This window comes from Bactrocera oleae, chromosome 2, assembly GCF_042242935.1.
Source record: "Bactrocera oleae isolate idBacOlea1 chromosome 2, idBacOlea1, whole genome shotgun sequence".
NCBI lineage: Eukaryota > Metazoa > Arthropoda > Insecta > Diptera > Tephritidae > Bactrocera > Bactrocera oleae.
Window position 1 is genome coordinate 2,169,100 of NC_091536.1, and position 15,323 is coordinate 2,184,422.

Consider the following 15,323-nt stretch of genomic DNA (forward strand, 5'->3'; position numbering starts at 1 on the left):
TAAGGCAGCACCGGTGCACAGATGGATAGAAAACCTTACTGCGCACTTGGGTAGCTGAAACCACCGTAGGTGATACTAGGATTCGTGTCGGCACAGCAGAGGTTATCCACAGGGTGGAGTGCTATTCCCCCTACTATGGAGCCTAGTTGTAGACGAACTTGAGGTGCTAACTAACAATGGAATCCGCTGTTGTTGTTGTTGTAGCGGCAGAATTTTGCCAAGTTGACAGTTCTTGGCCGGAAAAAATCCGGGTCCGTTCCGGTTACGTAGACCCGACTGTTATGAGAACGGAAATGGGTGGTGTAGGGGGTTGGTTTAAACATCAACTTTAACCACATATATATATTTTTAGATTTGAACTTCTCTGTTAGATTTTGTTAGATTTCATAAAAATAAATGGCGAAACGTATGGTATATGGCAGCTCTAAACACGTGGTTGTTGGCACCAAAACAAAACAAAATAAAGACCTATAGTATCCTACCAAATATCAGAAACAGATTGATTAATTTTGAAACAACTAAATAAATAAGTAGACAAATCCATATAAATGGCACGTAGAAAATGGACCGACCTTGAAAAAGTAACTCTTTCCTCACCAGTTCTTCAAGTGATTGAAAGCTTAGGATTTGAGAGGACTACCCCGGTTCAAGTAAGAGCTAGTAACAAAAATGTTTTTCCTATTTACTTTCTTTTACATTTTTAAAGAGTGCTTCAATACCATTACTACTTCAAAGAAAAGATGTCAGTGTCGAGGCAGTGACAGGTTCCGGAAAGACACTAGCCTTTTTGGTGCCTATGTTAGAGATGTTACAAAATCGTCATATTGATACCAATTGGACGTCCAAAGAAATTGGTGCGCTAATTATATCACCAACACGGGAACTTGCCTTTCAAATATCCGAAGTTCTAGAGATATTTTTGCAAAGAAAAGAATTGAGTTATTTCCGTCAGAAATTAGTCGTGGGTGGCAGCAGCATAGAAGAAGACATTTCCGCGATTAAAAAAGACAGCCCATGTATTTTAATATGTACCCCAGGTCGATTGGAGGATTTATTTGAGAGAAAAGGTGATCTAAATCTTGCCGGCAGGGTGAAAAGTTTGGTAAATCACATAAATATTCGAGTAATAATGTTTATACCTTTTAAAAAATATTTTTTCAATACAGGAATTGCTTGTGCTTGATGAAGCTGACCGATTACTTGATCTGGGTTTCAAAGCAACTATTAACAATATTCTTAGTTATTTACCTAGACAACGTCGTACGGGATTATTTTCCGCTACTCAAACTACTGAAGTAACAGATCTTATTCGGGCCGGACTAAGGAATCCTGTCCGAGTTTCGGTTAAAGAAAAATCCAGCATTAGTACACCAATAAAATTGCAAAATTTTTATAAAATCGTACAGCCCGAGGAAAAGTTTTTATCTCTTCTACATTTCTTACGATCACCGCTTGCTTCTCTTGGAAAAGTTATGGTTTTCTTTCCTACTTGCGCATGTGTGGAATATTGGATGACAGTCATGACACATTGTCTACCTAATCGCTGCATACTAGGAATTCATGGCAAAATGAAAAATAAACGCAAAATTACTGTGGAAAAATTCAGACAGTCGTCGGACGCAGTGTTACTCTCTACTGATGTACTAGCACGTGGTCTAGATGTGCCTGAAATTGACTGGGTGGTACAATGGGATCCGCCAGCAAGTGCAAGTAGTTTTGTACATCGTGTCGGTCGTACAGCTCGACAGGGTAATGACGGCAATGCTTTAATATATCTGCTGCCCACGGAAGATGCTTATATTACTTTTTTAAAGATAAATCAAAAAGTTGAACTAAGTGAACTACAAGATGTCAATCACAATACCGAAGAACTAGAGCAAACACTACAAAAACTACATACTCTACAAGTGAGCATACACGAGTTTATTATAACAACGAGTTGTTAGTTTTTAAATCTATTCTATATTTTCAGTTTAAGGATAAAGATATTTTTGATAAAGGAACTCGTGCCTTCGTATCACACGTCCAGGCATACACAAAGCATGAATGTAATGCAATTTTGCGTTTGAAAGATTTGGATTTGGGAAGAGTAGCTACAGCCTACGGATTGCTTCAAATGCCACGCATGCCAGAATTGAAGAATTGTGAAATTAAAAGTTTTATCGGACCTAAATGTGATGTAGATATAACAAAATTATGCTATAAAAATCCCCAAAAGGAAAAAATACGCCAAGAAAAACTTAAGGTCTATGAAGAAAGTGGTGTGTGGCCAGGGAAGAAAAAATTCAAGAAGCGTACAGAAGCCTGGGAACAAACGAAAAAGGCGAAAATGGACACAAAAACTAAAAAAGAACTAAGAAAAGCTAAGAAACAGCGAAAAATCGAAAGCGGAGCGACAAGCGATAAAACAAAGAAAAGGAAGCCCCAATATACACAAGAAGATTTAGATGAACTGGCAAACGATATACGCCTATTTAAGAAGTTGAAAAGAAATAAAATTTCTGAGGAGGATTTCGATAAAGAAATGGGTATTGAGGATTAGACGCATACATTATTTCTATGTACAAATCGGTTTTCTAATCGTGAATAAAGTTTACATTTTCGTTTGTAAAAGATATAACTTTATTGATAGTTGTACTTTAAGGGATATATGAAATCTTTTAAACTATGCATTAAAATAATGATGGACATGAAAGTGCCAAACATGGTACAATGAAACAAAACAAACGTAAAGTCCTTAAAAGCATAACAAACATGATATATGTAAATGGGAATGGTTACACAGCGGCTTCTGTGACTATCTGTAGAATTGTCCGCCGTTTTGGGTCGTAAGAGAATCCATTTTGTTTGAAAATTTCCGAATCATAGAACGGTTTTAAATTAAAAATGTCCAATTGTTTGGCCCGCTCAATGAGATCGCGTTCCATTATTTCCACATGCGTTGCCGAAGGGCCTTCTTTGCATCGAATGTAGGCTAGTTGGTCGAGTGTTAATTGTCGAAGAATAAAGAAGAGTAATTCTGAGTGATCCTTTTGGAAGGAAAGATACTTTTGGAATGCTGTACGCATTTTCTTCATTACGCTAAACTTTTGTGCTTCGATGAAGCTCTCCAACATCATGCGTATAGACATGCTGACATCAGCCTCAGTAACATTCTCACGCAAATGCATACGAGCATGTGCTTCCGACATGCGGATTACACTTTCTATATGTCTTACAGTTATAGGCAATGAACCGGTAGCAAAAGACTCCTGGCGAAGTTGTGCGTACATCTTGGCTATTTTATCTTCATCAATGTTCTATAAAATAATATAAAAATGACAATTTAACAACGAAATTATTTTTATTTAATTTTTTTTTACTAACCGTGAGTTTAGGACGCACATTTTCCTTGGCATAAATAATATACTGACGTAAAAGATCTTGTGGTATTTCAGCCACTCCCATTGTCTGGGAATCTTCTACATACTCCTCTCTTGATGGATGATGTTTGATGTGTGAATTGACTACGAACTTAGCCAAATGTTGATCTTGCATGGGATCGAACTCATCTTTAACTACACAAAGTATGTCGAAACGTGACAGGATTGGTTCTGAAAGATTGACATTTTCCGAAAAGGTCATCGACGGATCATATCGTCCACCAATTGGGTTTGAAGCTGCTATAACAGTACAGCGAGCTTGTAAAGAGGTTACAATGCCAGCTTTTGATATTGATATTGACTGCTGTTCCATGGCTTCGTGAATTGATGTTCGATCTTGGTCATTCATTTTGTCAAACTCATCAATAAGACATACGCCTTGATCGGCCAACACTAAAGCGCCTGCTTCTAAAGTCCACTCACGTGATATTGGATTTCGACGAACGTAGGCCGTCAAACCTACAGCACTGGCACCTTGTCCAGTTGTGAAAACAGCGCGTGGTGCTATCTTCTCAGTGTATTTTAAAAACTGTGATTTTGCTGTTCCGGGATCTCCGCATATAAGCAAATTAATATCACCTCTAACTTTGTGCTTGTCACCAGGATTTTTAGACTCCCCACCGAATAGTGCCAAAGCTAGAGCACGTTTTATAAACTCATGTCCATATATGGAAGGAGCCATCGAAGCAATAATTCTTTCCGCGATTCTCGGATCTTTGCTTAGTTTCTGGATAGTTGCTATATCCTCATCCGTAAGGGACTGTACGACTTGCTTACTGTCCTTTACTATAAGGTGATTTGCTATAATAACAGTTGCGAAAACTGGGAACCCTTGTTCTGTGTTTAAAGAACCATCATAATTGTTAGTGTAAATACCAGTCACCTCCAATTCATCGCCTGGTTTACATAAATCGCAGAGATCAGCCAAAAGAATCACGTCCTTGCTTCTCGGGATCCGACCAGCTGGAATGCGACCAGGTGATTCTTGTAAAGTAATCTTCTGGTAATTGCGATAAAGCGTTTGCTCCATATTGATCTAATCAAATGAAATAGTATAATTAATTTAAGCATAATATATAATTCGCCCAGGAGCTTACCGAAAATGGTCCTGCACTTTGACACTCTGGACAAGATCCTGGTTTTACTTCAGTGTTTTGTGATTGTACGAACGGGCCTAAAACGTAACCACATTTTACACAATCGTATTTAATGACTGAAAGCTGAGGTAACACTCCAGTTGTTGCAGTTACCACACCCAAAGTACGTACAAGCTGATTTAAATGTAGTTTACGGAAGGTACGTAATTCTTCTATAAGGGGCAGCTCTGATATGCGGACATGAATTTCAGTTGTGACCCGTTCGTACGTAGGAAAAATAGACAAAACCATTTCTTTTGCAACTTTATCGAAGATTTCTAACATTTGAAAAGGAGCTTCAGGCAGGAAATATGCCAATACGTGTTCTTTATTAGCTAAATCCGTATAGGACACCACAAATGAGGACTTATTTTGCTCACACATCCGACGAATACGATCCCTGTATGTGTATGTACCACGCTCGTCAACAAATGTGCGCAAAAAAGATTGAAAACGATTGGCAATTTCTGTTCGAGGTCCAAGCATGCTGACCCACTCCTTGGTAGAATGTCCTTTTGTATCTTCCAAATTTTCTATGGATTCTATCATTTCTGCATCTTCCATTTCGCCTTCTGTTGCTTTTTCTGCAGCTCGGCGCTTTGCACGTGGACCAACATCGTCGTCGTCATCACTGTGATCAAACCCCAGATCACGATCATCGCGATGTATACCTAGAGCGCGGTCACGCTTTCGCATTTCAGCTTCAGCTGCGTGTCGTTCGCCTTGTGACAACTCTGAAAAATCCTCATCGTCGTCCAACATTGCGGGATCGTAGTGGTCCAACTCTGGCATAGGACGATAGTCGTTCTCCAAATTATCACCAAACAATTCCTCACCATCTTCTTCCTCTTCGTCACGTATGGTTTGATCTCCAAGGATTTCATCTTCATTTTCGAATGGTTCAAAATCCCCAACGGGCGAAGTCATAGCAGCACGCAATTCACGCCGGTCGTCAACATCACTAGGCGTCGCTGGAGGAGGAGAACTCACTTGATCCTGCAAAATACATACGTTAATGAATGTAATGCTAACGATTATAATTAATTACCGCCATTGCTTTTATTTATAATTATATTACAAAATTATACACAATGTTGACGATCCAATGCAAACAATTCGAAGTTTACTTCTTTTTACTATCTTTAGCACGCGAAACAATTTTGGGCGCCAATTCTGACAGAGCAATGTATAAATCAAAAAGATGTAATATAATTGGAAGGTTTATATCGCGGATAAATTTTCGAACTGACAAATTGCCCATTGTGACAGCGCAGTGTTTAAATCAAAAAGATGTAATATAATTTTAAGGTTTATGTCTCGGATAAATTTTCAAAGTAATTTTTCTGACCTCTAACTAATACCAGAAAACTTAGGGGGAGGGAGGTGGGAGATGTCCCTGATCCCCAGAGTCCAATGGAAATGGGTGCAAGCTGCACTGACAATTGTGGCGCTGGATGTGCTCCTAATCAATCCGGGTCCGCCACATTTATACACAGATGCCGGCTTGTACCAGGGCCAGATCAAAATGATTGGTTGCTACGATGAGAGATCGGGCACACTCTATAAAGCCGCTAGCCAGGAGCCGAATTGGTAACGGCGGACCAAAAAAAGACATCTCATCCAGACCAAGCGCAAGGGTCTGAACCCCGGCCTCCTTGTTAAGGCCTCCGAGGACCTGGCGTGGAGACCAGCAGGGCCTCGATGCAGATTTTGTTACTGCTAACTAGGAATCCATCGTACCGCTGGCGAAAAGATCAATAGAAAAGAAATACATGGATCGTGAAATTAAATTAAATTCCCTTGTTATGGATGAAGATCAATGTGATATAAATACTAAAAGCGGGCAAAAGCTCACAAACTAACATAAAGGATTTCAGACCAATTAGTATTTCTTCATTCCTATTAAAAACGCTGGAAAAGCTAATAGAAGAACACATAATAAACGGTCTGTAGCTTGTATTGTTCACTAGGAAACACAAAATACGCTAAGCCAGACACTAAACGTAATTCCACACTTACTGCCAACAGACCTGTTTTGTAAACAAATGGCAGCGAAGTTAGCCCTTGGACTAATAGAATCTTTTATATTAGTCGCCAACAACAAGGGTTAAAAAGTTTCCTTTCCTTCCCATCATCACAGATTTTCTTAATCCCATTGAGCTGGATCTAAATACGTTCCCCAGTATTGCCTTCCTTCCAGAGAACAGTGGGAAAGAGACGAAGTGGACAAAAGCAATTAAAAAACGCCTCCTTGTTCTGACAAGGAATATTTCCATATACACAGATAGTCAAACTCCCAAATGAGCGATTGTGTGTACACAAGAACGTACACGACACACTTGTGTGCATACCGATCGATCGTACATGTATGTCGTGCATGGCCCTTTAATCGGTTTTAAGACAACAACAAGACTTCTACAAACTGTTAGGCGACTTGCTAAATTTCGATTAATATCCGTAAAACTATAATATCGATTGGCATCTAAACATCCCTAAAGATTTTTTGCAAAAGCACCGTTACTTTTTGGGATGAATTGGCGTCGTTTTAAAATTGTCCGGATTATTTATGACGTAGATTTAATAAATATATTTGAAAAGTTTAAACCTTAAAAATGCCAGCTCGTTCATCAGACGATAAGGCCGTAGGTGGTGGAATAGTGAAAAAATTGCGGGCCCGGAAAACTTCACAAATATGCAAAAAACGTCCGTCTAGAGTAGTCGCGAAGGGCCAATTACAACGGAGTAGAGGCGTAATTGTGACGATGTCCGTAGAACAAAGCGGTGGAATATCTGTAAACACCCCTGGAGGTATTGCGACGTCCCACTCAAGAAAAATATCAACTACTTCTGCATTATTCAGCCCTATGGGTGTTTCAATTGGAGTTGTATGTGAGAGTACAACGGAAAATAAGGAAGGCAAGAAATTCGTGGCATAGTGTTTTTTTTTGTTTTTATAAATACTAAAACTAGATAATCTTTTTAACTGTCATAATTATAAATTATTGACGTATTTCCCTATGGAGATACCGTGCTATCAAATGAAAACTATATGTATGTAGATAAACTTCAAATGCAGAGATTTAAAGGTTAGGAGCGATGCTAATCACTAAATAGAAATATGTTGCCTTGACAACTGGGACTGACTCCTTCGTTGGGGGACCTAACCTATAAATTTCATTGATTTAGCCATGTCTGTCTGCTCGTATGTATGTCTGTATATACGCGAACTAGGCCCTCAGTTTTAAGATAAAAATCTGAAATTTTGCATATGTCCTCCCCAAGTAGCTGCTCAGTGGTCGGAACGGATATTGAACCACCATAGCATATAGCTGCCATACAAACTGAACGATCAAAATTAAGTTCTGGTATGAAAAACTTTGTTATTTGACAAGTATTGACAATTATCTCTAAATTTTACACCGTTTATTGTTGTTTTTGTAGCGGCAGAATTTTCCCGAGTTGATAGCCATTGGCCGGATAAAAATAAAAATCACGGTTTATTGTCTAGGATAACGGTACAATCTCCGAAAATTTTTTCAGATCGGACCACTATAACTTGCCATACAAACTGCCTGAACAAAATTAAGTTCTTGTAGGTAAATTTTTTTATTTTAGCTTCGGTGCAACCTTAGTTAACTGTTTTCTTCTTCATTAAATACTACCAACCTCGTTTGCAAATTCAAAATTAATTATTTTTATTATATAAGTATATCATTCTGAGAATTGAGCGTAAAATGGCAATAATAATTGGTTATTTATATTGCAGTGATAGTGGATATGGAAAATTGCTTGAAGGACAATGCAAAACTTGCAACGGATCCGAATAGTATAGTTCCTGAAATTACAATACCATTGAAGACAAATTCCAAGCCACCCAACCTCCAATTTCGGAAAGCTTTAAGCTTTCTGGACGACCAACAGATGGAAAAACTATTTGAATTTAATATTAAAAGTTTTCAACAAATGTTGAATATACCATTTGGGAAATTACTTGAAATAAATCTCAGTAACAAACAATTACAGTTACTTATAGCTTTAGTAAAAAAAGAAATGCGGGACGAAACAATTCTCAAAGACGTGCAGCCGTTGAAAGCTATCGCAGAGGAATTGAAAAAATTGGACGCAAATGACGATGATGATGAGAACCCATTAGTAATAGACGAAAGCCTCCCCCCTATTTATGAGGTAATACCATCTAAATTATAATTACACATTCATAGTAAACTTACATTTTTAATTGTTGTAGAGTAAAAACATATCAAATATTGAGGAAAAACGCAGCTTGGAAGATATTGAGGAATGTTTTACCAAAATTCGCAGTGTCAAAGTGCCTCAATCGAGAGCTGCCCTTAAAGAAGTGCGCTCGGAGTTAACTGACATTATTGCGGAATTGAATGGAAAAGAGAACAGGGTATTGGATAATATGCGGAATAAAAAGGATAAAGTTAAAACAGCTCTTACCGAAGAAGCCGTCACAACTACTAGTAAGACACTCCAAAGTAAACATGAACACAATCTAGTAGAAGCAACTGATTTCGGTGGGCTGTTTCAAAGCGGTCGGACCATAGGTAAAGGGGTGTTATGTAACAATTTTTATTCGGTCAAGGGCTGTTATTTTGGCGATCTAACCTTGTTTGGATCGGTAAGTGTTAGGGTGTTAGGTAAGTAGTTTTAGTGGGGTATGCAAAGAGGTAGTTAGTATCATGCGGGACGGAGCTATGTATGTCAAGGCCTATTCTGAATATGGAATGGAATCTGGTTTTTTCTCATGCGCAGCACATCACATTTTTTGTCATCGTAATATATAAATCTGAACTAATGTCCATTATATAAACTATTCACCTTTTCGTGAGTAATAATTAAATTAAATTGTTTTGAATTACTTCATCTTCAGTAGGGGCATAAAATGCTCCCTGAATTTCATTAAAAATGTTCGTAAATCGTGATATTAGATATATGGGGGCTACGGCAAGTTTTCCTCGATTTTACTCATTTTAGGCACAAAAATGCACCCTTATAAGAAAAATAGATACACTTTATTTTATTAAGATAGCTCACATATTGGCCGATAAATGCGGTATGAAGTGTAGTTCAAGAATATTTCGAGAAGGTAGCACTAGGCACTAGGGTCCCATATTCGGCCTGAACAGTTTTGTCCCGATATATTTTTTGATGCTTGATTTGCATACTGTAAAGTGACAGAATTAAATGGAATTTAAAATTGTGTTATGTGGGAAGTAGGCGTGATTTTTATCCGATTTCCCTCTGAAACAGTAATGACAAAATAATATTGCATACCAAATTTGGTCGAGATCGGTCGATAGGTTCTGAGATATAGGTTTTCACCAAAATGTGGGCGGTGCCACGCCCATCGTCTTATTTTGATCCCGGCTCCTATAAAGACCTCGCACCATCTTGGGTATAAAATTTTTTAGTTTTTAACAGAACCGTTATATGGAGAGTGGGCGGGGTTGTTCTCCGATTTCACTTATTTTTTTACAGCTCGGTAGGGGTGCTTAAGGGATTTGTACTGAGCGAATTTTGTTATTGTATCTTAAGTTGTTTAGGAGATACAGTACTGTGCACAACAAAAGCAACAAATTTATTTCAACTGGATAAATTGTTAAATAGTGATTGGGACTTTAACAAAAGTTTCCGATATGTTTTTTAAATTAAATTTTGCCAACACACATTGCAATTGGACCATAAATAAATGGAAGACAGTTTTATATAGCGATATATTCAAATTTAATATAATCATTTCTGATGGAATGTGTACAGTCCGCCTTAATAAATGTAAACGTCTTGATCCACAGGATTGTGAGATAAGTTTCAAGCATGGCGGCGGTTTGGGCAGCAGGGGTGTTGGTCATTTAACAAAAATAAATGCAATAATGGATCGCTTTTTGTATAAAGATATTTTGAAAACGGAAATGATACCTTATGTTGAATGGAATATGCCTCTTCTTGGGTTCTTCAACACGATAACGACCCGAAACACACATCTAAATTGGTAAAATCTTATCTTAGACTTGCCCAACTCAATCACCGTACTTGAACCCAATCGAGAACCTGTTCAGTATTTAAAGCAGATAGTTTCGGACCAACGTTTCCGCAACCAGCAAGAACTTTTTAAAGCTTTAAAAACGGCATGGAGAAATATTCCGCAAAACCACAATCGATAAATTAACACCACCAATGCCACGTAGATGTGCTAAGGCTATGAAAGCTAAGGGTTCTTATACAAAATATTTATTTGTTGCCTTACTTTGCACACTTGACTTATTGACTATGAAGGAGTTTTTGTTATTTTATTTAATGATTGTATACTAAGAACTAATAATTTAAATTTTTTTTAGTTAGAGAGAATACAAGAATAAAATATTTAGACATCCGACTTTTGTTAAACTTTTTTTTTTTTAAATAAATCAATAGTTTCGGTTGAAATAAATGTGTTGCTTTTGTTTTACACAATACTGTATGTAAATTAAACCTTTTAGACGGTGGCGCCCTGTCCATTTTTTCAAAAATTTTTAACCCACAGGTGCCCCTTCTTATTGCGATACCCTCGGCCAAATTACAGTTTTATATCGTAGTTTAGTGCTGAGTTACGGGTTTTTGTGGGTTTTCACTCAATGCCGTTTTGCGGGCGTGGTAGTGAACTCGTCTTTACTTTTTTTTTTTTTTTTTTTTTTTTTTTTTTTTTTTTTTTTTTTTGCAGGAATACGTGTATCAAGTTTCATTACGATATCTCAATTTTTACTCAAGTTACAGCTTGCACGGACAGACGGATGGACAGACACTCACCCAGATTTCAACGCGTCTCGCCATCCTGATCATTTATATATAACTCCATATCTATCTCGAATAAATGTATCCAATTTTCTGAAAAATCCACCTTTCCAACTTTATGTTGAACATATACTGACGAAGCACAGACATTCTGAAAGAAACACATAAATTCTAAAATAACAACTGCACCCCCATTTCAGCGACACCAAAAAATCCAAATCTGCAACCAACAGTGTTGATCAAAAAATTACCAACTCCGTTAAGGAAGCAAAAATTTGATGTGGATGCAGACAGTACGACCAATCTTGATCTTACTTTTTCCAATATAAGTGAAGTGGAAACTATAGCCGATGTAGCTGAAACTAAGAAACCTGGATCGACTCCGGTCCAGAAAAAAGCAAAGAAACATAATATTAAGGTTATGAATTTAATGGAGGATACTAGTAACGCAGACCAAGAGAAATACAGTAAACTATTTACAAGAACTATTGGGACAACTCGCTAAATCTTAAAATACATTTTAGATATATTCGAGAATGCGGACGTACATACTTCCGAAGTATCAGCTGTTAGAAAAGAATGCGCTGCCCATTGTCAATCTAAAGTGTTGGAAGACAGATTTGAGCTTTTACCAAAGTCAGCTTCGCTGGAGTCTCCACTACTTACGTCAAAAAAAACCGAAATTTTGAAGTTCGAAGATAGTGGTGTTGTATCAGATGAGTCTATAAAGTGTCATAGTCAAAAGGATTGCGACCAAGACAAACATTCAAAGGTTCCAGTGGTGACTAATGATTTAGACACTAGTGCTAATGATCTAGGAAGCAATGTAACCCTTAGTTCGCATTGCGAGGGTAAGACATAATATACACTTATGGACAAAATAATAGGTGTACACAGTTTTTATTTAATAACTTTGAAAAATTTGCATTTAAAAAAATTTTGTTTTAGACATATTTACGCTTTACATTATTCAACATTATGTCGAAAATTTACCATTCCGAATTTTAAACCTGAATTTTTTTTCAAAATAAGAAATATCATTGGCCGAAATAATAGTTGTAAAACATTTTTTTCTAAATAAAATCAAAAAATTCAAGTTATTTTTTTCGGTCCATGGGCTTTTGAACAGTATATTCTCCGTGGTTTTTCATTAGGTTACGTAGACCCGATTGTTATGGGAACGGTTGCTTTGCTTTTCGCCACAATTGCTCCTTATTTTGAAAAGAAAAGGCTGCCAAACTCCTCTTAAGGTCACTTTACAAGTTCTCAATCGGGTTGAGATGAAGGGATTGACTAGGCCATTGCATACAGGTCATATTTGCATCCCTTAACCACGCAGATACCAACCTCGATGTATGTTTCGGGTAGATCTTGTTGATAACTCCATCTCAGCGGCATGTTTTCTTCAGCATATGGTAGCTACACGTTTTGCAAAATGTCTCTGTTCTCAATGGCGGTCATTGTGGCCTTTATCCAAAATAACGGACCAACGCTTTGCAAGATCAATATCCCCACACCATTATGTTTTCGCTTAACTGTCTTTTTGGTGTATCTACAAAAGCGGCAAAAGCTTTTTTCTTCTGTATGTGGACCTTTCTTAGACGAGGAACTTTTCTGGCTTTACGCCCCGGTAGATTACTGTTCACTAATCGACGCCGAATTGTCCGTGAGCTAACATTTAGTCCAACTTCAGCTGCAATTCGCTCAAAAGGGTTCTTTTTTGCCATGAGAAGTATACGGCGAGTTGAATCAATCAGACCAGTTTTTCTTGGACGACCATGAGTTTCATTTTCATTTTTTTTTTTGCTTTAGAGCATTAGTTCCAAAGTTTTTCGTATTTGCAATGAATTTATACGTTCTTCACTTATCATGCAATTTTTTTTACCAATCGATACTCTACATCGGTACAGTGGCTTTTACGACCCATTATAATAAAAATTTTTTGATGCTTATGCACTACTCTTTCATCATAAAAATGTAACGGTATCAAAAAAAAGTAACAGTTACAACGCCATTTGGCTAAAAAACAGTACCAGCTAAACGCACACCTATTATTTTGTCCATAAGTGTACATGTACCGAAACTACTTTTTTAACATAAATTATATACATACATAGATAAATTTGAAGGACCAATAATCTCAGCAAAGCGACGAATTGAGTTCGACCCGAAGACAAACGATGAAATTAGTGGTAAATTTAGTTCCTATGACGCAGACACAATCGTAACAATTTCCAATACACCCTTGTCGCCCACATCTAGTGAAATTATCAGTCCAATGAAGGTGAATTTCTTCACCAATGATTATAAACCAGCTCTGGAAATCGATGGCCACTGTACAGGAATTCTTTATTTGGTAGGAGTAGTTACTTTTTAATGATATTTAGTATTCATTACTTTCTTTCTAGATCAAGGAAATTGATGTATCAAACATTTCCATAAACAAACCAGATAATTTAGATTTGTTATTGCGTTCTAATACCCCTGATCCCAGACTGTTGAAGTTCATAAAAAAGGTACGGTTATGTATATATGTATGTATATAATTCCAAATTTTATCTTCTGTATCTAAATTATTTCTCAGGAAAACAGTGCTTTGAATTCTTCTGCAATCTTTTGTGGCATCAATAAAGTTGTTCAAAGCGATCCCCGGCGTTCGAGCAGCGTTTATAATGCTGAGACATTTTCAAAACAACATAACCAAGCCTTATCTCAGCCAACGCCCAATATGCTGCTGTATGGTTGTTTGCAGCGTTCCCCATGGTATCAGTCCCTTATGTCTACAATGAAAATACAAATAAATCAAACCATTTCGATATTGGTGCGCGCTATCAATAATTTTCATTCGATTCGCTTGAATGATCCGTATGCCGTTTTCGATATATTCAAACTTTATTGCGCCGGCGAGTTATTGGAAATTTTGGAAAACCTTGGACTTTTCGTTGACGTTAACGGTGTCATTTATGAAAAGAAAAATATGTCTAGTTACGGGGGTAGATCATTCGGGTGTGCGCCCGTTGTTAATGCTACATACAGTTTCATACAACCAGTGGAGTCACAGTCCATCGCAGTACAACAACAAATGCGATCCTTTACTTCACCAGCGACAAATTTTTCTGCTCCACCTACAACATTCCAACCGTCTGCACCATTCATAAGCTGTTATATTGATTCGCCTGGGGTTGCAATGGATAAGTCTTCACAAATGCCGCAACCTTATTTGCGGCGTTCAAAACCTTCACCATATCGTGCACCATTACCACCGGTACCACCTCGACGACACTGTGGCCTCAAGGTGCCCTATGCATCCAATACTGCCCCAACTCGTTCATCGTTGTCGCCTGTAAAACGTCAGCCGCGTTGCTCGGACTCTGAAGAGGAAAATTGGGATTCAGATGAAAATATCAAATCATCGACACCTCTAAAACCTTCGCTTAGTCCAAGTTCTGTCAGTGATTACGAACATCGCTCCCCGAAATATACAAACTCAGGCGGGAGTCATAAGCAGCGTTGGTAATAACATTTAAAAAATAAGATATTCGAGTCATTGAATTGCTTGTTAATTTCTTTTTAAATTTTATGTTACGTTATCCCCTTAAGTTTTGCATTACCTGAAAGTTATCAGACTTAATAGTAAAGGAGTTCTCTTATATAACATTTTGTACTGGATACATTTTCATTTTAAATGAGTTAAAATAAATAGCAAATCGAAACAATATGAAAGTTTGGATTATTTAACTTCGAACAGATAGATGGCCGTTCCCTCGGGACCGACCGTGATTTTTATACAGCGGTAAATCTGTAAACATATAAATAAGTTTGGTAATGGAAAATAATGACGTTCATTGAAATTTTCAACCTCAATGTGTAAGGCGACATCATTTATATCGTCTTCTAAAATGTAAAATACGGTACGTCATAAGTTTACAAGAGAAAGTAAAAAAACGATATAAAAAAATTACTCATTAAAACA

At 37.4% G+C, this 15,323-nt stretch overlaps 3 protein-coding genes across 5 annotated transcripts; 2 read left to right on the forward strand and 1 right to left on the reverse strand.

The window, feature by feature from the left end:
• Nucleotides 1–441: 441 nt before the first annotated feature.
• Nucleotides 442–2,625, forward strand: LOC106623539 (probable ATP-dependent RNA helicase DDX55 homolog). Its single transcript, XM_014243090.3, has 4 exons — nucleotides 442–650; nucleotides 707–1,102; nucleotides 1,167–1,907; nucleotides 1,973–2,625. Exons 1-4 carry the CDS (start codon nucleotides 549–551, stop codon nucleotides 2,540–2,542), a joined length of 1,809 nt encoding a protein of 602 aa, XP_014098565.1. The 5' UTR covers nucleotides 442–548; the 3' UTR covers nucleotides 2,543–2,625.
• On the reverse strand, nucleotides 2,599–5,742 carry Mcm2 (DNA replication licensing factor Mcm2). Its single transcript, XM_014243079.3, has 4 exons — nucleotides 5,607–5,742; nucleotides 4,520–5,554; nucleotides 3,367–4,458; nucleotides 2,599–3,299 (listed from the first exon to the last, which is right to left on the reverse strand). Exons 1-4 carry the CDS (start codon nucleotides 5,610–5,612, stop codon nucleotides 2,778–2,780), a joined length of 2,655 nt encoding a protein of 884 aa, XP_014098554.2. The 5' UTR covers nucleotides 5,613–5,742; the 3' UTR covers nucleotides 2,599–2,777.
• Nucleotides 5,743–7,049: 1,307 nt separating this feature from the next.
• Nucleotides 7,050–15,073, forward strand: LOC106623727 (uncharacterized). Of its 3 annotated transcripts, none has more exons than XM_036373684.2 (9): nucleotides 7,050–7,474; nucleotides 8,325–8,743; nucleotides 8,805–9,126; nucleotides 11,551–11,817; nucleotides 11,875–12,201; nucleotides 13,468–13,706; nucleotides 13,759–13,866; nucleotides 13,935–14,863; nucleotides 14,951–15,073. In XM_036373684.2, the coding sequence occupies exons 1-9, from the start codon at nucleotides 7,171–7,173 to the stop codon at nucleotides 14,979–14,981; spliced, it is 2,946 nt and encodes a 981-aa protein (XP_036229577.2). In that variant the 5' UTR covers nucleotides 7,050–7,170; the 3' UTR covers nucleotides 14,982–15,073. The 3 variants fall into 3 exon arrangements, with proteins under 3 accessions (XP_036229577.2, XP_036229575.2, XP_036229574.2); XM_036373682.2 differs by having other exon boundaries at nucleotides 7,050–7,366; XM_036373681.2 differs by having other exon boundaries at nucleotides 7,051–7,474; nucleotides 8,805–9,042.
• The last annotated feature ends 250 nt before the right edge of the window (nucleotides 15,074–15,323 follow it).